The sequence below is a fragment of the Arvicanthis niloticus genome, chromosome 20, assembly GCF_011762505.2.
Source record: "Arvicanthis niloticus isolate mArvNil1 chromosome 20, mArvNil1.pat.X, whole genome shotgun sequence".
Taxonomy (NCBI): domain Eukaryota; kingdom Metazoa; phylum Chordata; class Mammalia; order Rodentia; family Muridae; genus Arvicanthis; species Arvicanthis niloticus.
Window position 1 is genome coordinate 49,926,974 of NC_047677.1, and position 27,949 is coordinate 49,954,922.

The 27,949-nt window shown below is 52.0% G+C and overlaps 1 protein-coding gene and 1 pseudogene across 1 annotated transcript; one reads left to right on the plus strand and one right to left on the minus strand.

Moving 5' to 3' along the window:
- The window catches only part of LOC143435244 (H-2 class I histocompatibility antigen, Q10 alpha chain-like), a 105,303-nt pseudogene that overhangs the window by 17,318 nt on the left and 60,036 nt on the right, over window positions 1-27,949 (plus strand).
- LOC117724660 (rho GTPase-activating protein 27-like) lies at window positions 234-27,748 on the minus strand. Its single transcript, XM_076917196.1, is given in 19 exon segments — window positions 234-1,770; window positions 1,883-1,988; window positions 2,078-2,212; window positions 2,298-2,377; window positions 2,562-2,658; window positions 2,731-2,853; window positions 2,987-3,130; window positions 3,974-4,058; window positions 5,972-6,076; window positions 6,466-6,553; window positions 6,865-6,932; window positions 7,209-7,292; window positions 7,384-7,464; window positions 7,652-7,834; window positions 8,206-8,301; window positions 8,304-8,630; window positions 26,692-26,777; window positions 26,780-27,101; window positions 27,743-27,748. Coding segments are annotated over 19 exon segments (2,394 nt in total). The 3' UTR covers window positions 234-1,592.

Sequence of the window (27,949 nt, forward strand, 5' to 3'; positions counted from 1 at the left end):
TCACCTAAGCCTGCAGTCTTTTACCCTCAGAAGTTTTTAGGACTTTTTAGACTTTTCAGCATTTCAGTACAGGTCAGAGAGCCAGAAAGCCCTGAGACCCTCAGACTTTAAAGCCATCACCAGAGTCCTACTCTGTGCCCCTGCCACTACCCTCTCCAGGCCAGGAGGCGACTGGCAGGTGTTTAAGCTAGACGCCAGTCTCCCAGGCTATTATCAAAGTACATTTGCCAAAGTAGGAGAATAAACATTTTATTTAACAGTTAGTTATTAGCTCGCCTTGGGACTGTAAATATATAGGTGTACAGCAAGAGGCCTCCATTTGTTTTCTTCTGTGCCCTGCTACCATCAGGGCTGGGCTTGCATCAGCCATACTTACTGGGCCCCAAGCTCCAGAACACATGCGTAGAACCCCTGCCCCAGAGCACAATGCCCGGCACATGAGGACCCACAATAAATACAGACTGCATGAAACCAAGGGAGAAACCAGTGGGAAAGGCTGCCATAGTATGAATGCTCAATAAATATTAGCTATTATTGTTTGTTGAGTCAGTGGGGGTGGGTGGAGCTAGGGGCTCAGATCCATAAACTGAGGTGGTGTGTGCATGAGGGAGGAAGCGGGCAGCTGACACACAGGATCAACTGTTTGCCCAAGGCTGTGATCTCCCAGACAGGCCTCTCCTAGCTCTGCTTGGCAAGTGGGTACCAGGTAGGCATCCAGCCAGGGTGCAGACAGCAGCTGGGGGCTTCTACTTATGCTGTCCCCACCAAACAGCTGTGGTAGGTTCCCTGCTGCCTTCAGGGGCCCCAACCTCTAACTTGCACAAAGTGTTCCAGTGTATCACTCTGGTCTACCTACAGGCTGTACTGCCCCCGTGGGGCTGGAGCATCGCTTCCTCCTCTAGAAGCTGGGCTTGCTGTGGGGATAGTCTTTGCAGGGAATCAGATCACCTATGGATCCCAGAACTAATTTGACTTCTGCAAGCCCCAGATCCCTGGAACCACGTGGAGTAGGTGCAGGGTTGGCATGTGGTTAGTATGAAGAACTTCTGTAGAGAACGGGTGTGGCCCAGGGAGAGAGGGAAACATAGGAAAAGGTCTCAGGTGGCCTGTATCAGGGTGGTACTGGAGCGGAAGCTGAGGAAAGCAGTCAGTAGCCAGGGCTGGCGGCCAGGGTCAGTCCTCCCCTGGCAGCAGAGACAATGTCAGTAGCTGCTTCATGACCTCCTGCATAGCACAGGGCCTACAGGCTCTCCACCAAGGCCTGACCAGGTGCAGGCCTGAGGAAACCAGAATGCCCTCACCAAATCCCTTTCCCAGCCGGGGTGAGGTTGGGGGACTAGAAAACATACACCTCCCGCCCCCAGGCCTATTCTCACATCCACACACTAGGTGGCACTGTAATCGAGGACAGGGCCCTAAAGAACCCCTAAAGAGGACGCGAGACGGAGATATCACATTTCACGAACTGCCCACCAGGGGTCACCATACCCTCTGAATCGAGGGGTGTTGAAGTCACAGTGCAGCGGGGTGGGAAGCGGAGAGCCTCAGAGGAGGTCCAGCCTCACGGCCTCCAGCTAAACCAGGGTCCACAGTCAGTGCGGTGGGAAGATGTCTGCGCACTGATGTAGGATGAGCTCCACCACTTGGTTCTGGAACACTATGGTCATGGGCATGCTGGCCTCCTGCGTCTCAGGCCGCAGCAGCGTGGGGCCGAACACTATGGCCACATTCTGCACAGACATACGGTTCTGCTCGCCATGCTCGATCACCCTGCATGTGGGATTGGTGAGATCAAGAGGTTAAAGGTTGGAGGGTCTCTCAACACGGGCTCCAGCCACGACTAGCCCCTCTTCTTTTGCCCGAGGAAGTATGGCTTGCTCACCGGCACAGATGCTGGATGAGCAGTCGGAGCGTGTCGTGGTTGGGAGCTGGCAGCGTGCGCACCAGGTCACGCACACCGCGGCTGCGCTGGGCTGGGTCCTGCAGCTCTTGAGTGAGAGAAGGAATCAGAGATGGTCTGCTGGCTGTGACAAAAGTGGGCCAACCTCCCCATCCCTTCTCTTCCCAAGCCACTCACTGATGGCTGCTATGAACTGGTGCAAGTGCGAGAAGGGGAAGAGGGGTTCCGGCAGCTCTCGGAAGAAGAGCTTCAGGGCACCTGTGATCACGTGGACGTCTTCCCAACGCCCATCGTCCAGGTCCAAGCGTTCATCTGCGGCAGGCAAGGGAGATTGAGAGGCAGTCAGCACGCCCTTGTGCCTTCAGGCCCCAGGGCAGGGACTGGGAAAGGGCCTCACCGTGATCCACCTTATAGCGCAGTTTCTGGATGGTGGCCAGGTTCCCACTGATGCGGTACAGCCCGTCAATGTCCAGCCCTGCGGGAAAGGAAATGGCTGGCCCTGGAAGGACTGGAGTCCCTAACGGTTTCTACTCAGGGTTTTCCTACTCAGAGTCTTCCCGCTCCTTCTTCTTGATCCTATTCTCACCCAGGGGTCTCTACCCTTGGCTCCCTAAAAGCTGGTCGCTGGCGCGCTGCCTTGTTTGCGCATGCGTACATATCCCGGGCCTCGACGGTGCGGATGCATTGCTGCACGAAGCGTGGCACAGGGCTCCTCTCGCGCTCACACAGTTGAGCCAGCGCGCATCCAAACACCTGGTCTGGTGGAGAGGTTGGTCAGCGCCGCCCAGCCCCGCGCCACCTGAGCCCGGATCCCGGCGAACTGCAGATACCTTTGATGTAGCCCTTGTCCCGCAGAGACTGCAGAGTGGGTCGTCTCTTTAGGAATGTACGGAGCTTGTTGCGGACCCTGTTTAAGTCGCTTTCCAGGCCTCCGGGGCTGAGCGAGAGTGAGACTGCCACACACCGAACTCAGTCAGCAGATGGCGGTGATGGTATTGGCCCTAGACCCCAACCAGGCCATCACTTCCCGCCCCTCAGCGGGGAGTCTTTTGGTCGCCTTCCCACCTGATCCCATCGCACACCTACCTGCATTCGGTCGCACATCCTCCTCTCTGGGAGAGGAGCTTCCGAGGCGCTCACTGGACCCAAAGTCAGCACTGCTGGGCTCACCTTCCTCAGCTTGGAGCAGGTCTGCAGACTGGAAATCAGACAACCTCAGAGAAGCAAAGCCTGGGGCAGATTGGGGCCTCTCCCGGGCAGCGCTGGCCTGGAGACGCCCCCAGGAAGAGCCTGTTTTCTCTTATCAGTTTACAGTCCTGGGAATCAGACCTTCCACCTTCCCTGACTGCAGAGTCCTCCAGGAACTGCAAGGTTATTCTCTCCTCTCCCTTTCTTTCTTATCCTGGCCACCTGCAGCCTCCTCCCAGTTCCTCAACTGTCTCCATCCCACTAGACTGCAGTTCCACGAGCATCCACGATTGCATCCCACTATGAGCTTGCAATTCACATTTAGGCCAGATGACTGTTGATCGCGCCAACCTCCTGCTTCTGGAGTCCTACAACCGAAATCTGTACCCAGTGCTAACCATATAAAATTAAGAGACAAATATTATCAGGCCATTGCCATATAAATAGCTGTTGATTTTTTTGTCGGAGACCGGAATCAAACTCAGAACCATTTGCGTGCTAGGCAACCCCTCTGTCATTAAGCTATATGCTCAACCCATAATTGGCACTACTGGGGCTGTGACTCAAGAGCAAAGCACTTGTCTAGAAGACATAAGGCCCTTGAATTCAATCTGTTAGTGCCTTTATCTTCTAGTTGTAGCCGTCACTCCTGTCTGGTTTCTGAGAACCAATTCCTGAGTCTGGTTCCCTCCCTCCCTCCCTTCCTCCAAATGGCAAGTTTCTTCAGGTTGTGCCTGCCCCCTCCTGTAGAGTCCTGCAAAACCAGCCCCAGAGTTGGTGTCCTGGGGTTCTCTGTGCATAGCTGAAAGTCCTGCACAAAAAGCCCAAGCTCCTCACCATCAGCCCTGAGGGTCAAGGCTCTGCCTACCAGCTCCTCCTACCAGCCTTTGGCAATGGCTTTGTCCCAGGTGCTGATGATGGCTTCTGAGTCCTGCTGGATCAGGTACTCTGAGCCATCTCGGCTTCCCAGCTGGAGGGACACAAGTCACTCAGTTTCCTGTTCCTTCATCTACTTTGGGAGTAGGCTTAGTGTGTGTGTGTGTGTGTGTGTGTGTGTGTGTGTGTGTACTGAGAGGGAGGTGACCTGTCCTTGCCCTAAGCCACTCAGAGCCTAATAGAGCAAAGGCCACAAGCCAGGCCCAACTCTTCCTCTTTGTTTAATGTTGTGGGCAACAGTGTTTACTAAAGTGAGGTCCAGTACATTTGAATTACTGTATGGGCATACAGCTCATAGTTACAGAGCAGAGTGCTGCAGGGCTCACTGCTGTGGCCACAGAACACAGCAGGCCTCCCCCCACCCCCACCCCCACCCCAGGGCACAGGCAAACAATAGAAAATCCCTATGGAAGGTCCTAGCTGCTGGAACAGCAATGGGGAAAATATGCAGGGTAGAGCAGAGCAGAAATAGACCATGGCTGGCCTGTGGCTGATCCCAGACCCCCGGAGGCCTGGAGTTTCACCAACTGCAATGCCTGGCTTTAGAAGTATACATCTGCCTTGCCCTTTGGTCCAGAGAGAGGCAGACAGCATAATCTGGCTCACACAGTGAGGGGACAACTTCTAGAGTGAGAGAAAACTGTCTTTTGGTTGTTCTCCCTTTAAAATTATAACTAAGAGGCTGGAGAGATGGCTCAGCTGGCAGTTGTGAGCATTCATTGCTCTTGCAGAAGACCTGGGTTTGGTTCCTAGCATCCACAAGGTGGCTCACAACCATTCAGTTCCAGGGAACCCCATACCTCTTTCTGACTTCTGTGGGGTACCAGACACGCGCGCGCGCACGCACGCGCGCGTGCGCACACACACACACACACGCACACACAAAGGCAAAATATTCACATATATAAACTAAATAAATCTAGAACCGAATAAAGCTGGGAGAATCATAAGAACAAAACATCCGGGCTCCCTGTAGCATGTCTGGCCATGCTTCTGAACTTCTTCATAATTTGCTTCCTGAAGCAGTCCTAAGGTCCCAGCTCGGATTCTGTGGAGCTCTTTAGAAGGGCACTCATCCCTCTAGACCCCAGGTTCATAGAACTACACATTAGAAAGCTCTTTGAGAACCAATGATTAGGGGGCTGGAGAGATGGCTCAGTGGTTGAGAGCACTAGCTGCTCTTCCAGAGATCCTGAGTTCAGGGAATCCATGTCTCTGCTTTCCTATCATGGGATTACAAGCATGTGCCACCACACGATGCTTTTACATGGGCTCTGGGATCATCAGATCCTCTGCTTGTTCAATAAGTACTTCACTGACTAAGCCATCTCCTCCGCCGTCCCTCACTGCCTGTGTGTCTTTCTTGTGTTCTGCCTCACAGCTTTGAAGGACTGTCAACCCCCCTCCCCAACACTGAAGGGTGTGGTACTGAGACCTTGCTAGAGTCTTCTTGCTCTACCTGCTGGGGAAGCCAGACCAGCTTGTCACTGTTTTATTTGATGGGGACCCAATAAAAACCGGAATCTGGGCTCCGGCCCATGAAAGCAGGTTCCTGGTTCAGCCTATCACAGTGAGCAGCTAGAATCAGAGTCCCTGGTCTCAGGCTGAGAGGAAGAAAGCCGCTCTGAGGATGGCCTCCTCTCTCAGAGGCTTGCTTCTTACCCTCAGTGGTGAGGGCTATTAACTCTGTTCCCAGGTTGGGGACTTCAGACTGCACCACACCAGAAGCACTGGTCCTAAGACGAGGCAGCCCTGTCTTTGAGTCTTGGGAACTCCAGCCTTCCTTTCCACAGCCCCCCCCCCCCCGCTGGGCCCCGTCCCCCCTTGCTGGGCCCCGTCCCCCCCTGCTGGGCCCCGTCCCCCCCCTGCTGGGCCCCGTCTCCCCCCCACCCCCCCGCTGGGCCCCGTCCCCCCTTGCTGGGCCCCGTCCCCTAACCAACAGCTCACCTCTAGCACATTCTTCATGCTGGATTTGTCTTTGGGGGCCCAAAAGAGAGAGGCCCCCTTCAGTTTGACCGTATATTCAGGGGTGGAAAGTTTGGAAGGCTGCCTCTGTAGAAGGAAGGAAGGAAGGTAGGAAGAAAGGAAGGAAGGAAGAAAGGAAGCAAAATTATATGGGGCATCCACCCAGGAGGGCTTGCTACAGCCCCTGGTTCTGACCCACCAGACCACTGGTGCATCTTTGTCCTAGAACCTGCTGGCAAGCAGGAGGGAAGAGAAGGAAGGAGCCCAACCCCCGTTCTGTGAGCAGGTATCCTAGGCCCTAGCCTCCCTGCTCTCCAGACTGGAGCTGAGCAACCCCAAGGACAGTTCTTCAGGCCTAAAGTGGTGGGAATTGCTTGTACAGGGGTGAATTTGCCACCATTGTCCTTCTGTACTTAGGTATCCATCTTTAAGAACAGAAAAAGAGCAGGTGTCCTCTACTCAGGGACAGGTCTCACCAGGATGCCTGCAGCTGAGGTCTTTGAATCCTTGAAGGTCAGGACCCCGCCCTCCAGCACTGTCCAGGAGGGGCTCCAGTGTTTCTTCCTGAGTAAGGAGGAAGTAGGAGTGGGTGGGGCTTAAATTTGCTCCTGGGCTGGAGGACTCATTGAACCCAAACACACAGTAGGACACAGAGTTTTAGGAACATAGCTTGGGGTACTGGCTTGAGAGGGCTGGATCCCCACCTCAGAGAGGGGATAGCCAAGGAGACTTAGGTTCCTTTTCCTCACAGGACCTAGTATGGAGCTGCTACCATGAATAGTAACAGTGTGGCCCTATGGGAGCCTAGTACTTGGCCAGGGGAACTTCACCATCAAGGCCCACCCTGCCAGGGTTGGGTCTGGACAGGCCCTCACCGAAGTCTCTTCCCTTTGTCTACAGTCTTGGTCCAATGGAGTACTACTGCCTCGTCCAGGGTCTTGATCTAAGAGAATGGAGGGGAAAGGGAATGGTTATGAGGGGGGCCAAGCAGGAAGGGACAGAAGCTAGTATCTCCTTGGTTGGAGGTTCCCCATAGGCTAAGCCGGAACCTCACTGAACCGTGTCAACCGCCCAGCTGCTGGGAGGGAGGGTGATGTCCTCACAGAAGTAGGCACAAGATTACTCCAGGGCTTCCCTGCTCTCTCTACTCTGGGGCTTACAGAGAAGGAGGGCTATATTAGACCTATCCCCGAACCCAGACTCCATGGCCCTTTCCCACCTTCTCCTCTGGAGGGCTAGCCTGGGCTGGAGTGTCGCTATTCTGGCTGGATTTTTGGACACTTTGAGGAGCAGGGATCGGGACCTGGAGAGAGATACGTAGTCACCTACCATTCTTTCCACCCCCACCCCCCACCCCCAACCTCCTCAGCTATCTCCCTTCCCAAGCTGGTTACCTGGGGCAGCTCCCACTGAGCAGAGGAGTCCTCTGGGTTGTAGAAATATGGCTTCCCCGTCTGGTCCTCCAACCTTACCCACTGTGGACACAGGGATGGTCAGAACCCTCAGCCTAGAGTCCAGGATGGTACTAAGGGCTGGAGCACGAGACTTAGTGTTGAATGGCATGAGGTGTTCACTTTAGACTCGAGGGGAGGCCCTAATGAGGAAGTCCAGGGAGGGAGTGACAGCGAAGCAGTCTAGGTCTGTTTACTAGTGAGGTCCTACCTGCTCTTGAGTGAACTGGTTGGTGTAGACCATCTTCTTGTCCGGGGTAATTTGACAGGACCAGCCAGGGGGTGCAACCAAAGGAGACGTGGGGCCGGGATCACTGAAGGAGCCCACAGGAGAATAGTCCTCTTCCGGGTAACTGTCCGGTAATTCGGGGTAGTCTATTTCAGGAGTCGGGGGCTACAGGGACCGAAAGATGGAGTCAGAGGTTCTCTGTCTCCTGCCGCCACCCCCCCCCCCTTTACCCTCTAGTCATTTGGGCCAAGAAGCAAGAAAAAGTCAGGGGCCCTCAGAGAGGACTCTGCCCCTACTCTCTGGTCGACAGGAGCAAGAGGTGGGGTTAGCAACGCTCAGAGGCGGCCCCACCCCCATTCTTAGGTTCCTGATCAGCATGAGAAGAGGTCAAATTTGTTCAGTAATGCTCTCCCCCAATTCCCTACACACACACCCCCCCCGTAAGTGCCCACACATACATTGTCCTACCCCTATCTTCTGATCCCTGAGAAACAGGAGGCGGGATCAGAGGCTCTTGGGGTGGCCCCGCCCCTCACCCTCTGCTGCCCGGGGCTTCTCGGGCTCAGACTGGGTTGCATCTCCAGTTGTTCCTGGGGATCTTCCTGCAGCTCCTCGGTTTCGTCCTCCCAGGCCTTGTCTCACCGATCAAGGGGTTGTAGAAGAACACCCTGCGCCTCTCTTCATCCTAGTACTGGCCCCACTCTGTCTCCAGGCTTTCCCCGCTGCCCACAGAGGCCCGGGAGGTGGCCGGGCTGGTGGCGCCTTCAGGTGTTTCAAAGGGTGACTCCCAGGTGGTCACGCCCGTGTCAGGGTTGTAGTAGTAGGAGCGCCCAGTGCCCGCGTCCGTGTGCGTCTCCCACACCGGGCTGAGCCGAGAAGGAGCTGATGCAGAGCGCGGCGGCGAAGTGGCCCAAGGTTGCCTCTCTACGTTGGCATACACTGGTTCCGGGGTGTCGTCCACCTGCAGGAGCCGAAGGAGACGACTTTTAGGGCAACTCCAGAGTCACATAGTGTGGCCCTGCACATTTGCAACCTGGGCAACCTTCAGCGAGTCACATAGTGTGGCCCTGCACATTTGCAACCTGGGCAACCTTCAGCGAGTCACATAGTGTGGCCCTGCACATTTGCAACCTGGGCAACCTTCAGCGAGTCACATAGTGTGGCCCTGGACATTTGCAACCTGGGCAACCTTCAGCGAGCCACATAGTGTGGCCCTGCACATTTGCAACCTGGGCAACCTTCAGCGAGTCACATAGTGTGGCCCTGCACATTTGCAACCTGGGCAACCTTCAGCGAGTCACATAGTGTGGCCCTGGACATTTGCAACCTGGGCAACCTTCAGCGAGCCCCGGTACCTCAGCGAGCCCCGGTACCTCAGCGAGCCCCGGTACGTCTCTGGATCCGTTTCCCTGGGTAGAAAATGTGTGCTTTGCCCATCCCAGAAATTATGGCAAAAAGAAAAAAAAATCATGTTTTTGAAAGTGCTGCGTGTTAGTTTATTGTATAACAAGAACTCAGGTTTTTGCGTTTACAGAGGAATCTGCACTTAGAGAAAGGCGAAACATCAGCAGGGACAGACCAATGGCCTGGGATCAATTCTTTAGTGGGTCTCATTTGGGGTCTCCCGGCATTCCATGGGCACACTGAAGGCGCAGGCACACCGGGTGAGCAGAGCAGCCAGATGGGCTGGGCAGGAGAATTAAGGCTCAAAGCAAGAGTGGTCCCTTTCCCCACAAAGGACTGGGGCAGTTAGGATTTCATCTGGTTAGTCACAGAAGAGAGATCACGGTGTGATTCACACTTTCTGCTTCCCTGATGGTGGAGGGGCAAAGTCTCAGCCCTGAGAGGCCATCCATCACCTGCCTGGGCTTGGGCTCTACTTCCGGCCACTCCTTGCCCCTAGCTTTGAACTTTAAGCTCTAGTTGCAGTGAAATCTCGGTCCAGACCCCTTCCACGTCCATGCAGGAACCTCAGCAGGTTCAGTGCATTCAGCTCCCTTGCAGCCAGCCTGTCTGTGTCCACCTCCACCCGGCTCACCCAGCTGACTCCCAGACCTCTTCCTAGATCCCTCCAGTGTTCCCACCACAGCTCAGGAATGACAGACAACACCATTATCAAAACCAAGCCAGCAGAAATGCACCAGGGACTGATAGTTGTCTAAGAACACTCGATGCTCCCAGCAAACAGTATACCTCAAAAAGCCAATATGGGTGGACTGTGGAGAACTCACGCAGCATGCAGGGAACTCTGGGTTTGACTCTAAGCCCTGCACACCACCAGGTACATCAGGCAGTACACTCCTGTCACTCAGAAGACAGAGGCAGAACCTCACGAGTTCAAGGTTATCCTTGTCTATGTGTGGAGTTCGAAGCCAGGGTGGGGTACACGAGACCCTGTCTCAAAAAGACCAAAGCCAAACAAAATGCAGACAGTGGAGCTACCTGGACACTGTGATTACAGGGGCTATGCTTTGAGGAGGGAGGGTGTTGGGTAATTGAATCCTAGGCCTCAAGTAAAAAAGGCAAATGGGTCCTCATCCACTGAACCCCAGCTCCAGTTCTTTTTCTATATATGCAATAAAATAAAATCATCACAAATGTTCCTCCTTGGCTGAGACACCTATGTAAGAGAAACATGATCTATTCGACCTGGATTCTCCCTAGGATTTAGGAAGAAACATAAAAAAAAAAAAAAAAATCACTCATTTGGGGTTGGAGAGATGGCTCAGTGGTTAAGAACATTTGCCGCTCTTGCAGAGGTCCTGAGTTCAGTTCCCAGCACCCATATGGTGGCTCCTGAACTTCTAACTCCAGCTCAAGCAGAACCCATTCCTTCTTCTGACCTCCTTGGGCACCAGGCACACACGTGATGCATGTACATACATGAGTGTTTATACTCACACACATACAAATAAATAAATCTTTACCCCCCAACCCCAGTTATTCATCCTACAAAAATTGTTCTGCTTTGTTCTGTGGCAGGAACTGAGGCAGGCACTGGGAATGCAGTAGGAAACAAATGGGTGTAAGTCCCTGCTTAGTGAGATCGGCCTCCAGGGTGCACACGCAGGCGTGGTAAGCACAGTGTGTCATTGTCGGGCACTGCTGAGAGAGATGGCAAAGCCAGAGGGCTCTGTAGTTAAAGACACTTGATGCCAGTTTGAACCTCAGCACTCATTTGCCTGAGGCAAAGTTGCCTGATGGGTGTGGGGTGGCGCAGGTTGGGGTGTTTTCATGCTTCCTTGTGGGGAGCCGACGGAAGGCGGCTATCATCCTTGCAGCCATCTTGAGCCATATACCCTGATAAGAGATTTGATTACAATAGCCTACAACAGCTGAGCACACTCTGATAACATCTTGTTTTAGATACCCAGGATCTTCCCTTGGGTGTGTGAGACTTAAAGGTGTGATTTAGAGCTGAGGCTTAAGGGCAAGACTTAGAGATCAGATTTAGAGACAAGACCTAAGGGCGTGACTTAAGGGCGTGACTTAAAGGCGTGGCTTAGAAGTGAGACATATAAAAGGTGAGAGGCAGACAGAAGAGTTGATTATTATTGAGTATTAGGCACTTGGAGTAGGCACTTGAGACTGAGACGGGCAACTATTATTAGACGGATGAGACTCGAGACTAGAACTTGGAATTGGAAACTTGGAACTTGGAGGCACTAGGGACTAGGAAGTAGGGACTAGGAACTCAAGACTTGGGACTTGGACTAGGAAGAGAAACTGAAGAATGAACTGGATTGAATCGCACTGAGACAGTCTCCATTCCTCAAGTCCGACCTCACTCTCTCTCTCTTGCTGAACCCCGACCCGCAGACTGGAGCAGCTTGGGGCAGTGCGGGCTCTAACAATTTAGCCCCCAAGTCTTTTGGCAGTGCGGGTTCCAACATTGATAGAGCGGTCCGAGACATTTTGGCCCCCAAACGTGGGGCAGCACGGGCCGCAACACCCCTGTGCTCAGTGCTCTTGTGACATGGGGGATCTACATCCCAGCCCCAGATGCAGCTCAGAACAGCCTGTACCAAACCGCTCATGTGTAAGTCATTGGAGGCATGGAAGATGGGGACAGGTGGAAGAAAACCCTGAGGAGAGGGCTTCAACCCGGGCTCCTGAGCTACTGAGGCTCCTGCAGCAGACACAAGACAGTAAGTGGCTGTGGACTCCCCGAAGGCCCAGGAGGATGTGAAGGGAAAGAGGAAGGCTGTGGAAAGAGACGTTTCAGATGAGGAAGGGGTTTGGACACATGTGGTGTGGGGAAGTTGGTATCTAGACTCTGAGAGCCAAGAGAACAGAAGGGGCAGTGACCCACTCGACCACCTGGCTCTGTCTCCTCCAGACTTGGTTACCAAGGTACACTGCCCTCTTCCTCTTGGGTGGCCACAGGCACGCACCCATCCCCATAGATGTCTCTACATCCATCTGCGAGTCCGCTCATCTCCACCGAGAACTGAGGGAAAGAAGGGAGGGCAGCAACCAGCTCCTTTCTTCTGACTTCTCCTCCCTCTGTCCCCTCGTACAGGTGCACACTCCAATCTCAGCCACACATAGAAGACCCAGCATGCCCTGGGTGAGCAGCTATGGCTGCTTCTCCAAGTCCCTGGGGCCCATCTTGTCTGTCCTGCCCCTCCCCAAGGTGCTTCCTCCTGAGCTTTTCCCAGTTTAGACTCTGACCCCTGCCTGCTCTCCCATTTCAGAAACCCCGGAGAAACAGAACATAGGTGAGAATGCAGGAGGCCGAGACTCTGTGGTCCTCTGCCCTGTCAGCACCCACGTCTGAGCTCCACCAGCAACCCAATCCCCAAGGTACATGGTCCACAGTCGGCTCCCAGGAAGCCAGTACTACTCTGAGTGCGCAGGCTAGCTCTCAGGCTAAATAGTGACTTTCCTTCTCCCAGCAAGCTGAGGTGATGACCACAGCTGGTGCCCACAAGCACACCATGCTGAGAGTTACACAGCAGGAGGGGGCAGAGCCACCTGCACAGACCAGCTGCCAATCACCCTGTCTCCCTTTCCAGGCTCACCTTCAAAACCTTCCTAGGAAGGGGAGGAGGAAGGGACAGGACAAGGGGAAAATCCTGCCCCCTGGTTGAGAGGCAAAATAAATGCCCCCAAAACATACTGCATGCAGTGGCATGTGCCTGTAATTCCAGCACTCAGGGGACTGAGGCAGGACTGTAAATTGGAAGGTAGCCTAGAATTTGTTCATAGTAGCTTCTTGGTCATTTAGTGGGAATTTATCTCTAAAGAAAACAAAAGATAAAGAGACGTGGGAGGGAGGGGAAAAATACACAGATAGAGAGAGGGGTGTGGGAAGCTGACAGAAGGCGGCTATCATCCTTGCAGCCATCTTGAGCCATATACCCTGACAAGAGATTTGATTACATCAGCCTACAACAGCTGAGCACACTCTGATAACATCTTGCTTTAGATACCCAGGATCTTCCCTTGGGTGTGTGAGACTTAAAGCTGTGATTTAGAGACAAGACCTAAGGGTGTGACTTAAGGGCGTGACTTAAGGGTGTGGCTTAGAAGTGAGACATATAAAAGGTGAGAGGCAGACAGAAGAGTTCAGTACAACTTGGAGTCAGTTATTATTATTAGGTATTAGGCACTTGGAACTTGGAGGCACTAGGGACTAGGAACTCAAGACTAGGGACTTGGAGAGAAGAAGAGAGACTTCAGAATAAATGGGATTGAATCACACTCTGTCTGGTCTCCGTTCTTCGAGTCTGTCCTCACTCACTCTCTTGCTGAACCCCGACCCGTGGACCAGAGCAGCTTGGGGCAATGCCGGCTCTAACAATTCAGCCCCCAAAGCTTTTGGCTGTACGGGTTCCAACATTGACAGAACGGTCCGAGACATTTTGGCCCCCAAATGTGGGGTAGTACAGTTCTCAACATTTCTGGCCCCCAAGCGTGGGGCAGCTCGGGCCACAACAGAGGAGTGGGGAGGGAATGCACAAATCAAATCCTGGGCCAGGAACTGTCCTCCATCCACTCTCTGAGCCTGCCTGCTCTTGGCCACCAAGACTGGGTGGAGAGACAGCAGGAAGAAATGCGCTTTTTATCTCAATGTTGTCATACAGTGGGTCCCTTCCCTACTACACCTTCTGTAGGCCAGTGACTGAGTATCCCTGTGTATCCACCCAGGCCAGCTGAGAGCTACATGCTCGGTACTATTCAGGGGCCAGCCAGGAGCAGAGCCCTAGACAGAGCACTTCACCGCTATCTGTGGTGACTGCAGCCCCAGGCAGGTGCCCACCTCAACAGAATCCTGAACATAATGGGCTTGGGGCTGAATTATCTTGATAAATACAGAATGAATATATCCAGAGGTGTGGGGGGCTGGGTAGGCTCTGCTTCAGCCCTAGTTTCTTTAGCATGAGGCTGCCCTCTTCTCCACCCCCAGGGCTGGTTTCTGTGAAAGCACAGCTGGCCACTGGGTTCCCACACCCACAGGGCCCTGGGGAGAAGGCTGGGTGTGCTTCTGCTTTTCTGATTCTAGGTTACACATTGGGCACCCTAAACACCGGCCTCTGCCCTGGCCTCTGGATGACCTCATGGGCCTGCTCCTCCTGGGTGGGCAAGATCTGGGCGTGGCTCCTTCCTGGCACATACTAGAAGTGGTACTGGCAGAAGGCCCGCAGAGCCCATCAAGGAAATTCTGGGATGCCCAGTGGAGGCTGCGGTCTTGAGCCAAGCTGCAGAGTAAGAAAGTGTGACCAGAGGCTGCCTTTTACCCACACGCCCCTCAGACTTTTCTCTCATTTTGATGCAGAACACAGGGGCCTCCTGTTCATGCCAGCTTCCCTAACCTGGGCCTGTAGAGTCTCCACTGGCTATGGAGGCCTCACCTCCAACCTCTGTCCACTACTCTTTTTTAATCACCCTGGTCCTGATGGTGCTTTATAAACTTGGTTTCTCTATCGTGTGTGTGTGTGTGTGTGTGTGTGTGTGTGTGTGTGTGTGTGTATGTGTGTGTGACACACAGAGAGAAACAGAGGGAGAAACAGAGAGACAGAGACAAAGACAGAGAAAGACAGAGACAGAGAGACAGATGGACAGACAGACACACACATGGGTGGGCGCATACATAGAGACAGACAGATAGAAAGACAGACACACACACAGAGAGACAGACACACATACTCACACACACAGAGAGACAAACAGACACACAGAAACAGACACACACACAGAGACAGACAGACAGACACACAGAGACAGGAGAGAGAGAGAGAGAGAGAGAGAGAGAGAGAGAGAGAGAGAGAGACTCATGCACTTCCCTTCCTTTTAAACACTTAGCTTATGGGGTTCTGAAGATCAAACCCAAGGCCTCATGCACTCTTGGCAAGCATTTTGCCAACTGAGTCACACCCCCAGTTTTCAGTGCCGTTTTTGAAGCTCTGGGATTGAACTGGAGTGTTTCTAAAGCTGGGCAAGTGCTCTGCTGCTGAGCTAAACTCCTAACCAAGTCCCTCTTAAAACAAAGCAGAAAGTGGAGGACTAGGGAAATGGCTCAGCAGGGAAAACAAGCATCTGCCATGCACACGTGAGGACTGGAGTTCACATCTCCAGACCCCAGGGAAAAGCTGGGTGGGTTTGGTGGCCCACCTGTAATCACAGCAAGGGAGATGAGGACAGGTCTTTCTCAGATCTGACAAAGAAACAATGAGCTGAGGCCCACTTGAAGGTGCCCGGCATCAGCCTAGGGCCTCCACTTGCATGCACACACCTGTGCATCCACACACATGAGAATACAACTACACGCCATCCAGACATGAGAATACAACTACACGCCATCCAGACATGAGAATACAACTACACACCATCCAGACATGACAATACAACTACACGCCATCCAGACATGACAATACAACTACACACCATCCAGACATGAGAATACAACTACACACCATCCAGACATGACAATACAACTACACGCCATCCAGACATGACAATACAACTACACGACATCCAGACATGACAATACAACTACACGCCATCCACACATGACAATACAACTACACGCCATCCACACATGAGAAAACAACTACACACACCCATGCAAAAGGAGACCAGGAAATACGAGGGAACGAGGCTGTGGTGTAGCTCGGTGGTGGGATCCTTTCCACGTGTGAGATGCTGATTTCAGTCACTCACCATTCAGCCCTTGGTCCTATTGCTGCAACCCTTTTATTTGTTCGCATTTATTTATATAATGACAGTGTCTAGCTATATAGACCAGGCTGGCCTGAGACTCACTGTACAGCCCGGATTGGCCTCAAACTCCTGGCGCTGGATAGTTTAGGTCGACGTGACATATGCTGAAGTCATCTGGGAAGAGGGAACCTCAATTAGAAAAATGACTCCAAAAAATTAGGCTGTAGGCAAACCTGTAGGGTATTTTCTTAATTGGTGATTGATGGGGGAGGGCCCAGATTATTGTGGGTGGGGCATCTGTACTGGCTGGTTGTGTGTGTCAACTTGACACAAGCTGGAGTTATCACAGAGAAAGGAGCCTCCCTTGAGAAAATGCCTCCACGAGATCCAGCTGTAAGGCATTTTCTCAATTAGTGATCAAGGGTGGGAAGGCCCACTGTGGGTGGTGCCATCCCCGGGCTGATGATGCTGGGTTCTATAAGACAGCAAGCTGAGCAAGCCAGGGGAAGCAAGCCAGTAAACAGCCTCCCTCCATGGCTTCTGCATCAGCTCCTGACTCCAGGTCCCTGCCTTGTGTGAGTTCCTGTCCTGACTTCCCTCAAAAATGAACAGAGATATGGAAGTGTAAGCCAAATAAACCCTTTCCTCTCCACGTTTATTTTGGTCATGGTGTTTCATCAGAGCAATAGAAACCCTGACTAAGACAACCCCCGGTCCTCTTGCCTCTACCGTGTGAGTACTGGGATTATACCGTGCCTCGCCACCTTCAAAGCTTTTAGAAACTATTTTCACCCTCAGTGTTCCCACCATTCAACTTGTTCATTATTTTTCATCTGGAAGCATCTTACTCTTCTAGCTCCTCCCACCGCCAATCTCTTATGAACAATTTAGTATGCAGTCCAGGGGTGGTGGTCCTGGGACCAAGGCAGCTGGCACACACCCAGATCTTGTTCTTCTGTCTGATTCAAGCAGGACAAGGTCAGGTGGTTGGCAGATTCTGGCTCAATAAAAGGCTGAGCCTGTGTACAAGGCTGGCACCTCAGGACCCTGGGGCAGCCAGGACCTCTAGCATCCCTCTAGTTCCTAGGAGCCAGATACATAGTCTGGGTACCACCTACTCTCAGGCCTGTAAGGCAGGGAGCAGGGAGACTTCTAGTTTTGATCATAGAAGTCTGCCCAGCCTGACACCTAAAGGCAGAGGCCATTATTTCTTCTACACTCTGGAATGCCCTTCACCCCAGCCAAGGAGACTCCTGCTGCTCAGCCAAAACCTGCTGAGTTGACACATACAAAATCTGCTCCACAGACTGATCAGCCTCTAGGAAGAGACAGGAGAAACAATCAAGCCAATTGCTGCTATCAGAGGCCAGCATGGTTGGAGCTGGCCATGTCGCTGGGAGATGGGGATGGGGTAGGGGAGGTGAGGGGACACACGCGAGGATGACCAGCTGATCAGTAAAAGGCCATGGAACAAGGAGCTGCCACGTAGATATAAAATAGAGACATGTGGGAAATCTACCTCTCACACACTCTGCCCACAGGGATAAACCCTCAAAGGATTAAAGTTGTTGTTGTTGGGTTTTTTTTTTTAATATTTACTTAATTTTTTAATGTGTATGTTTGTGTACCCGAGTGAGTTTATGTGTACCACATACATGCAGTGCCCACCACGGCCAGAAGAGGGCGCCAGCTCTCCATGGAGCCAGAGTTACAGGCTGCTGTTCTCAACTATATGGATGCTGGGAAGTAACCTGGATTTCCTTCCTCCAAGAGCAGCTAGTGCTCTCAACTGCTGAGCCATCTTGCCAGCCTCGGGATTAAAGATTTAAAGAAAAGTTTGGGTTTTTTTGGGTTATTTTTGTTTTTTTTTGTTTTTTGTTTTTTTTTTTTTGCCATAAAAATAAATTCTGAATGGTAACCAGGCTTGGTTCTTCATTCCTGTCATATAGCACTCAGGAGACTGAGGCAGAGGACTGCCACAAGTTTAAGGCTAGCCTGAGCTACATGATGGGATTCAAGAATAACAATAATTAAATGATAAATAAAAATAACAAATTTAAAAGGCATGATGGTTTACATCCTGTGTCTTCTAATCTTGGCACTGGAGAGACTGAAGCAGAATTTGATGAAAAAGAAAAAAAGAAAGGGAGAGAGAGAGAGAAGAGAAGAGAAGAGAGAAGAGAGAAGAGCCAGGCAGTGGTGGCACACGCCTTTAATCCCAGCACTTGGGAGGCAGAGGCAGGAGGATTTCCGAGTTCGAGGCCAGCCTGGTCTACATAGTGAGTTCCAGGACAGCCAGGGCCACACAGAAAAACCGAAAACTGGAAAAAGAAGAAGAAGAAAAGGAAGAAGAAGAAGAAGAAGAGGAAGAAGAAGAAAAGAAAATCTAATCTTGCAGTTTTTGTGCATGTGTACACACACACAGTTGTACACAATGGAGGTTTTGGTTAACAACCACCAATGATAATGATCTGGTAAGATTTTTATGGCATTAAAATAGATTTCTTTTTCTTTCATTTCTTTAAGTGGAAACATTCTTATCCCTGAGTTCTTATCCCCGAGTAACACTGGTACCATTGGGAAGTGGCAGTGCCGTGCAGTAGTCACTCCTGTTGATGCTGTGGCAAACTAATTTGGCACTGGCAGCTGTGTAAAGCTGCAGCGCAGCCTCCGGGCAGACTGTACAGCGCAGCCTCCGGGCAGACTGTACAGCGCAGCCTCCGGGCAGACTGTACAGCGCAGCCTCCGGGCAGACTGTACAGCGCAGCCTCCGGGCAGACTGTACAGCGCTGTGCCTGAAGCAAACATTTGAGCTCCATCATATCTGTGGTTCCCACCTTTCTACTGAGAACAGAGGCTTTATTGAGAGATAGCCAGCAGCCTCAAACACCTGCTTACCCCCAGGAGTGGTGGGCCACACCTTTAATCTCAGTACTCCCATGGATCTCTGCATGGATCTCCATGAGTTCAAGGCCAGCCTGGTCTACAGAGAGAGTTCCAGGACAACCAGGGCTACATAGAGAAACCCTGTCTCCAAAAAAAAAAAAATCTGCTTACCACATCCCTTGATCACATCAGAAAGTCCTGCTGAGTGACTGACCTGTTTGTCATTTAGGTTTGTCCAGCACACCCGATGACACCCACAAGACAATGAAATCACCTACTGCATCTCTCGAACTGCTCCCATGTTAAGTGACACATGACAGGGTGTATGCACATAAAATCCTAGCACATTTGTAACAGTTTAACCAAGTCTGCAATAAAAGGCCAGAATCTAAAAGCCACAAAATAAATAATACACTGAATATTTTATTTTATTTTTTGTGGCACTTGCATCTTGAGCCCAAGGCTTCTTGAAGGCCAAGCAAGGACCCTGCTGCTTGGCTACATCCTAACTCTCTTTATTCTTTATTTTTAGACAGGGTCTTGATAAGTGGCCAAAGTTACCTCCAATTTCCAATCCTCCTGCTTCAGTCTGTCAAGTGCAGAGACTTCAGATGGGTACAAACCTAATGGGCTTACATAAACGTGATTAAGGAAAACTTTTTTCTTTTTAAATTAAGACAGGGTCCTTTGTTTTGGGACAGGGTCTCATTACGTGGTCTCAAACTCAGAGATCCACCTGCCTTTGCCTCCAGACTGCTGGTGTTAAAGGTGTGCATCATACCTGCCTAAGTCTTATTAGGTTGTTCAGACTGGTCTCCAATCCCTGGGCTCAAATGATCCAGACTGTAGCAGTTGAGAGCGTTGGGTACTTTGCCAGAGGACCTGGGTTCAATTCCCAGCACCCACATGGTGACACACAACTGCCTGAAACTCCAGTTCCAAGGAATCCAGTGCCCCCTTCTGGCCACTGCATATGTGTGGTGCACAGACAAACGCTCAGGTAAAAAACACTGATACACATAAAATAATACATTGTTAAAGATGAAAAACTCGACACTCGACACTGTACACAGGGCTCTAGCTTCCTTTGTGTGGGAGACACAGAAGTTGAAGTTACCCAATTTCTTTTTATACTCATTTGTGTCTGTGTAAAGAAACCAGGAGAAAAATAAAGACTGTAAGTGGTGGTTTGTGGCCAACAGAGGCCAGGCAGGGAAGCAGGGAGGGGCCTGTGAGGGTTTACTGTATATATAAATATTAAAAATATTATTTAAAACTCTGCACACATATTTCCATTAAAAAGGTTTTAAGACTGTTAGCAGAAGGCAGGGGCAGTCAACACAATTACAACTTGAACTGAAAAGCAAGACTTCTTAGGGAGAGTCAAATCATGTAAGACCAGACTCACTGAAGGAAAAGCTCTTATTCATCAGGCTCAAACTTGTGGGCTGAAGTTCAAGCAGAAAAAATTCCCCCCAATGCACAAATACAAAGTGACATGAACAAAGGGGGAAGAATAACAGGGTGGGTGGACTCAGGAAAGCCAGTTCTCCAGTGAAAGAAAGCAAAGGAGACGAAAAAATCATACAGGGACCGGATCTAGAAGGTTCTATAAGCATTGGACGGGACACAGGATTCTCATTTGATTCACATGCAAGGACAGAGGCAGAAGCCAGTAATGAAATGGAAAACATGACAGAAGAAAAGGGAAGCCAGTTACTACCGGATCATCAGGGGAAGACCACAAGGCCAACCAAGAAATGCAAAACTTGGCAATAAACTCCAGACACAGTAACTCCAGCAGAGGGAGTCAGTCAGCTCTTAAATGAAACGCGAGCTGAGTAGATGTTCCTGCTAAAGACAAGCAATTGGCTCCGGTTTATTTTTGTTTTTGAGGTGAGTTCTTGGTAAGTTGTCCCAGGTGGCTTTGAACTCATGATTCTCCTGCTTCTGGTCCCCAAATGCTGGCAAGACAGGTGTGTGCCGTCACCCCCAGCTCATACTAAATTTCTAAAGAGGAAATTTTAAGAATCTAGGGAAAATGAATACTTTCCTAATGAAATGTCAAATAGCCAAAATGAACTAGGGAACGAGGAAAAATACTGAAACAGACAGATTACTCACTAATAGTGATGGGAAAAGCTGCCACAGGAAAGCGCCCTGGTCTGGAAGTTTCCATGGGAAGAAATTACAGAATCCTTTAGGACATCACTTCCTTCAGAAATATTTCCTGCCAATCCAATCTCATCCCTGGAGAGAGAAGCTTTCAAAGTGTCTTCTGTGGCACCTTGGGGACATGTTTGGTACACATCTCCTAAGGGTGCATTTGTTGGTCTGTCTGGCCTCCTGGACAATGAGCTACCTGCTTTGCTTTCTTTGACTTCATGGTGCCCAGTACAGCACCCACCATCTCTGACTGAATGGGAGAGAGCCCCAGCGACTGCTTTCCATATCAGCCAACTGAACTGGCCTGTGGCAAACTCCCACAAGGAAGCCTGGGGACCAGATGCACGGAGAGGAGCCCAAAGCGGGCAGGAATAGACTGCAATCCCCCCCCCCCCCCAACATTTAAAAAGAAGTCAAACCATTTTACAGGGAAAATTCGCACAGTCAAACAGCCTGGGGAATGTTCCCGCCTGGGGACAAGGAAGAGAGAGGCTGCCCTCAAGGCAGCCCCTGCTCCTCTGTGTCCCAGGTTTAGACAGAGGACCTCCAGTCTCCAGTCAGGAAGGATGCAGGACAGGGACCCTCAGGAGCCTTCGGATGAGCTGGGTAGGAAGGCAGTGAGGGAGATCTGCAAATCCCCTCAGCACCACAGTCTTCCTCAATTTAGAAACTGGAGCTTCCCTGATTTAACCAAGCGCTCTTATGCCCCAGAGCCACAGGCCTAGCTGTCCCTGCCCCTGGAGACATCAGCCAACCAGTGTGCCCTTGCTCACCACCCCAGATGCTTCTCTGGCATGGAGCCTGGAGCACATTCTGGACCCCAGTTACTAAGACCTACAAGAAGACTAAGGCCTTCTTGTGCTTCAAGACTTAGCACTGACCACCCAGCCAGACAGTATTGAAGACTGTCCCCTCCCACTCCTGAGCAGAGGGCAGAAAGAGAGAGAGAGAGAGAGAGAGAGAGAGAGAGAGAGAGAGAGAGAGAGACCAGGGTTCAGATAGATGGAAGACACAGCTTTAAGGCTGGATGAAGGGAAACAGAGATCAAGAGTGAACAAGATTTCAGCCCCCTAGGATCTGAAGATCACAGGGTGGCTACCCAGCTTGCAGGGGTGAGGGCAGTGAGTGGGAGCCCAGGTAGGTGAGGTGAAGAAGGTTGGGGGAGGGGGAGATGGGAGGACCTGCTCTTCCTACCCACTCTCTCTTAAGCCAGGAACAGGGAGGGATCAGGTAGGGAATTTGGGAGGGAGGCAAGTTCTTTCTCCCCCACCCCCAACCCCCAGGGCTCTCAATACCCGGGAGGTATCACTCACGGTCCCCCAACAGCTGAAGTGGGAGAAACGAGGGCTCAGGGGGGCTCCTTCCCGTCCAGGTTGTGTCTGAGCTCAGAAGCAATGCCTCTGGGGCTGTTTGCATAAGTTCCAGCAAGGCCTGTAACCTGTCCTGCCAGTGGCCAATGCCCAGGCGGCAGGGGCGGGCTTTAGACCATCTGTTCCCTGGACCTTCCTACCTACAAGGTCAGGGCAGGCATTTTTTGACCACACCCCGAAATCTACTAGCTAGAGAGGCCAGAGGCCACAGGGGAAGGGCAATACTGAGCCCAGTGTCTGAAACATTTTAGGCGGGAACTGTCCACCTCACCTTTTACCCATTATTTCAAGAGACTGTGTGGACCAGGCTGGCCTTTAACTAGCTCTATGTAACTCAAGATGCCCTTGAAAATGGGGTCCTCCTGCCTCAGCCTCCTGAGTAGCTGGGATTACAGACAGGGCCTCAGAGACCACTTTGTTGCTTGGCCTCCTGTGTGGCCCTAACGCTGTCAGGAGCACAGGCTAGCTAATCCGCACCCCCACCCCGTGCCCTGGATGAAGGTGGTGAGTGCTGGAGGGTCCCAGGCTGGGCAGTGTGCTCAGAAGAGAGTGTTTTGCTTGTCTTCTGCTCCCACTGTTTAGGCCCAGAGGAACAGGGCTGGCCACCACTGAAGGCCACCTCGAGGAGACTAAACTTGGCGGCAAGGGTGGGGTTTGGAGTCTGAATTCCCGGTCTGATCGGAACTCACTTCTTCCTATGGTCCTGTTTGCTTTGAGGGCAGAAGGGCATCCTGTGCTGCTGCCTTCTGAGCTGTAGCCACCAGCCTGAGATGTGTGCGCAGGCCTCTGTGTGAGAGGACGGAGGACTGCTGGCCCCTGGGGACTGTCTTACTCCACCTCAGCCCACGGTGTTCAGCTGGATGACCAAGGCACACCAGGTGCCGCGCACGTGTGGTACTTGCAGGAGCCATGAACATAGAATGCCAAATATGGTCCAAGCTCCGTCTTCTCTGGGTGTCTGCTGATGGGCCTGCCCTAAGGCCTGAATGGGTACGTGACAGGCAGATGCCCTTTCACCCCGTGACACCTCGTGGTCCACACCTTTGCTCCTGTTTCCAGCCACGCCCTTCTTCCGGGGCTCCTATCTGATCATCTCTCCTCCTGCTTCAGCCTTTCCCGCTCTGGCCTCATCCATTCACATAGACTCCGGGATGATGTCATTAATTCACCCTTCCAACTGACCACAGCATATCTCTCCGTTCTTTACCAAACTGTTGCCGGCTGCCTGCCATTTCCACCCACACCCTCAGCCCCTGACCCATACATAGCCTTCTGTCTTCTGCAATCCTCTGACAAGCCAGCCTCTGGTGGCCATGTCAGATAGTCCTGTGACCTTTGTCTGACTTGAGCCTGTGCGGTCACCTTGGCTTTCAGGTCCCTGCCTGTCCTCTGTGGTCCCTTTGTTTCCTCTTGAATTCCTCTTTTCCTCCTTTTGATAGCTCTATCCAGGTGCACCCCATCTGTTCCCACCTCATGCTCCCTCCAAGATCCCTGGAAGCAGCACCACTGGACACCCACCAGTGTGAGTGGGAAGCTAGGACTCGGCCCAACTGTTCTTCCCTGGCCCAGGGTCCTTCTCAAATCCGTCCCATTCCCTACCAAGAGCCTTCCAGAAGCTTCAGGATAACGTCCAAATTCCCACAATGCCCTGCCTGAGGGTAGATACCACAGCTAGTGCAAACATGGGCAAACAAGACTCCCATAAGGGCCTGTGCACGTCTGTCCTCTGTCCTTGCTCTATGGTATCCTCACCATAGCTCCACACACCCTGAACAATGTGTGGCAGGGGCATCTATACCTCCCAGGCCGCTGCGCTACCATTATCCCTAGTTCTGATGGCTGGGGTAGTGGGGTTGGGTGGACAGTGGAGGGGGTGTTGAAGCAAAACAATTGGGGGATCATGGCTGGAGGCTGTGAGGAGCTATGAGGGTGGGGAGTGGGAGTATGAGCAGGGTCGTGTGTGTGTGTGTGTGTGTGTGTGTGTGTGTGTGCGTGCGCGCGCGCACCGGTGCCTATGTGTCTATACTCTTTGGAAAACGGCCAGGGTCACCTTTCAGGAAATTCCTTCCCATGTTGCCTGGGACAAGGAAGGTCAAGGGTGAGATTTCCTTCCCAAGGGATAACAAACACACCATCCTTGCAGTTTGCTAGGGACAGAATGTCTGGGAGAGCCACAACAGAGAATGTGCTATTGTTATACCTCGGAGCAAACAGGACCAGAGACGCTGAGCACTTCGTGGAAGCCAACGAGTTAATTAGAGACAGGCAGCAGCCTTTTTGTCCAGCATCCAGATCTCTGGCAGACTTCCTGGTTCCCTTTTGTGTCTGTTAACAGTCCACCTTCAAAGGTGTCTCCAAACTACTGGCAACAGGGAGCCTGCTGGGAGCAGGAGGAGGGATGGGGAGGTGACACTGGTCAGGAACCCTGGCAGATTTCTGGACCGGGAAAATTTCTCAGGAGATTCTGGCAGCTGGGGTGGGGACCGGGGTCTCTTTCTCTTTGGTCCCAGAGCTTAGATAGCTGCCCTTGGACAGACTTACATAGTCCTGGTTCATGGGTGATGGGGTTGCAGCTCTGTAAGGCCCGCCAGAAAGGAAGAAACTCCCTCTCAAACCTCGAGAATTCACAGCCACCCCAATAACTGCAAGACACCGAACTTGATGTAATTAACAAGAGGTATATTTGATTTCAACGCATTGAGGTCGCACTTCTAGCCTGTTCTATGCAGAGGCAAGCAATGAAGTACGACCCCCTTAGAGAAGACGAAGAGCTTTTTAAAAAGAAAAAACGAAACCCAGGGAGACGAGGGGGGAAATCATGATTAAGTATCTATAGAAAGCACCTGTCCCGTGTTCAGCTTCCGTGACAGGTTCAAGGAACGGTCTTGGGGGGGGGGGGGAATAATCTCATACAAGCCTTTCTTCTCTAAAGAATCAAATCCTATCTAATTTATCTTGTGGTCAGATCTGTTCCTGGTATCCAGGGTGTACAGGCACACTGACCTGAACTCCCAGCTCAAACTCTATTTAATCTATCTTGTCTTGTGGATAGCTAGTTTCCTAGGACCCAGAGCGCCGAACAAGCTGATCTGCACTCTTGACTCCATCTGTGGAAGGCTTAAAAATTTTTAACTCTTTCAGTTCCTCGCTTCTTAAGACAGTGTGAGAAAGCCCCTGGCCAGACGCTGGGGAATTCAAGCACTCGGGTGCCATTCCCACAGCTAAGAGCTCGTGGGGGCACAGGACACATTCCCAACATTACTAGGACCCACAATCTGGAAAGGCCCGGAAGTTCTCTAGAGGAAGAGAGCCTGCTCAAGGGCACCAGGGAACCGAGCGCGGATGTTGAGCCATCTATACCACAGGCTCCTGACCCAGCTTAGCTGGCGGATAATCAGGACGACCATTGATTTGCCGCGCAGACACTTAAGCCCGCCGAGTGTCGTTCTCTGTGGTGCCCACAAAGGGGGTGGGGGATGATGCGCGGAAATCTGAGCGCAGAGGCTCAGGGCTCTGCGAACAGCGAATGGAACCCTAGTTACTCTTCGTGCACCCACTGGTGCCAAATGCTTCCACGCCCCACTGCGTTTAGGGTTCACAACAACTTTATTCCTTGGGTATTGTTTACCAACGAGGACACCGAACCCTCCAGCAGCTGGCAGATGACCCAGCAGAGTCAAATTCGGGTTTCAGTAGCCTCAAAACCTGAGCTCTGCTAGGAGGAGCCCTAGCAGAGGCAAGGCCAAGTAGCGAGCCTATGGGGTCGCACCTTCTGGGTGAGGGCGCTCGGGACTCAGTGCCCGAGAGAGGAAGTGAGTTGTGGATAATGCCACAGCGGGTGGCCAATGTCAACCATTTGGAGGCATCCCTTCTCGCGCAGGCTGTCTCTCCCTAAAAGGCTCTAAAGTTCAAGAAGACCGGGCAGAGCAAGAGGATTCCAAGGCTATCAAGAACTCTGTTTCCAGCGTCTCAGATTAACACAACCGGATTCTGAAAGAGAAAAGACCTCACCATAACTAAACTCGAAACAAACCCATTAAGAATTTTTGTTTTTGTTTAAGGAACCGAAATATTGGAAGCTGCGCCAAAGAGAAGCAGATGCTTGACTTTCACATCCACCATCTCATCTGATCCGACCTCTACCCTCAGTTTTTAGGGAAGAAGAGAATCCACCTCTCCAAGAGGTTCTTTATAGAGCAGGTGGCATTTTAGGAATGTTATTCGGCGCACGCACCTGTCACTGGTTAGTTAACCTCCCAGCAGGCTTTGGGGCGGCACCCTGTAATGAAGCTCATTTGCATTGTGCATGAAAACGCGAAATAAGGTGGAGGGACAACCAATGACCTCAGGTTTTTTTTTTTTTTTTTTTTTTTAATCGTCTAGGCTCTTCTGTATTGTGACCTCCCTCCCACCCCCTCGCTCGCGGCGACCTACCTGCTTTGGGCTCTCCGCCTGCAAAGGGCATCGCAAGTCGGGGATGGCCTCGTAGACATTCTCCGAGTCGCTACGAGCTAGGGGCCCGCCACTCTGGAGGCCTTGAAGTGGCCCGCGCTGCCGAGGAGGCCGGCAGGGGGCGCGGTGCCGCCGCGCGCCAAGTCATCCAGGGACTGCGCCGGCCGCACGTACAGGCAGGCGGGCCCTCCCGGAGCCAGGCTGTTGCGCTGGCCACCGGTACGCTGTCGTGCAGGACCACACAGGGAGCTGGCGCGTCCCCGGGGCTCGGTAGAGGACCCATCGGCGCCCACCGGGGTGCTCACGAAGCGGTAGTCGTAGGCCAGAGGCCCTTGGCTTCCAGGCCCCCATACTTCCAGGGCACAAGCCTCTCTCAGCCTCTGGGGGCTGCTCTAGTCAAAATTCCTCACACCCTGACTGCTGGGTCAGTGACCACTGTCCACCTGGTGTGAACATCAGATCTCCCAGCATGTGGGACTGGTGTCACACCCTACCCTTAGCTATTTTTCACAGACATCGAGAAGGAGAATGAAGAGAGGTGTGGCTTTCAGGACACTTCTGTAGGAGACTTGGGCAACAATACTGAGGGTCTCCAACATTACTGGGGAGGTTAGCAGGAGGCAGCTCCTGCCACCTAGAAAGCCCCAAATGGTACTATGTCTGCCTCTACCCCAGGTACTGATTCACCCTTATGTGCCTTTTGGGATGAAAACTTCTCTGATCTGTTTAATTTTTAGGACAGTCCTGTGCGACACGGTCATCTCTACTTTAGCGGAGCAAGCACACAGGCTCAGTCAAAGCAAGAAACAGAAATCTCATGTCTCCTGAGTCCTGTTTTTGCAGCTCAAACTGTCTCAGGTCAAAAGAAGCTCCACTTTATCAAATAAGAACTTTATAAAGCAAGACACCATCTTACCAGACAGATTTATGACCCCAACCAGCCGAGCCCAGGTCTTCGCAACACCTAAGTTTTAGAACTGTCCTTTCTTAAATGTTCAACTCGGGAAGGATTTGTCCCAGTTCTAGCTCGTACGGTCATCTTACTTCATCTACACTCTGAGGAAGAAAGGAGGAACATGGCTTACATGAGACTTGGAAGAATGGACAAGGAGGCTTCACCACCCTCAATGCACTCTGTGCATCAGTGAACTAACTGCAGGGCTTCTCCTCAGAGACACCTTGGCCACACCAACAGCTCTCCTTGCATAGCCTGAATCATATACCTGTTGGTTGTGAACAG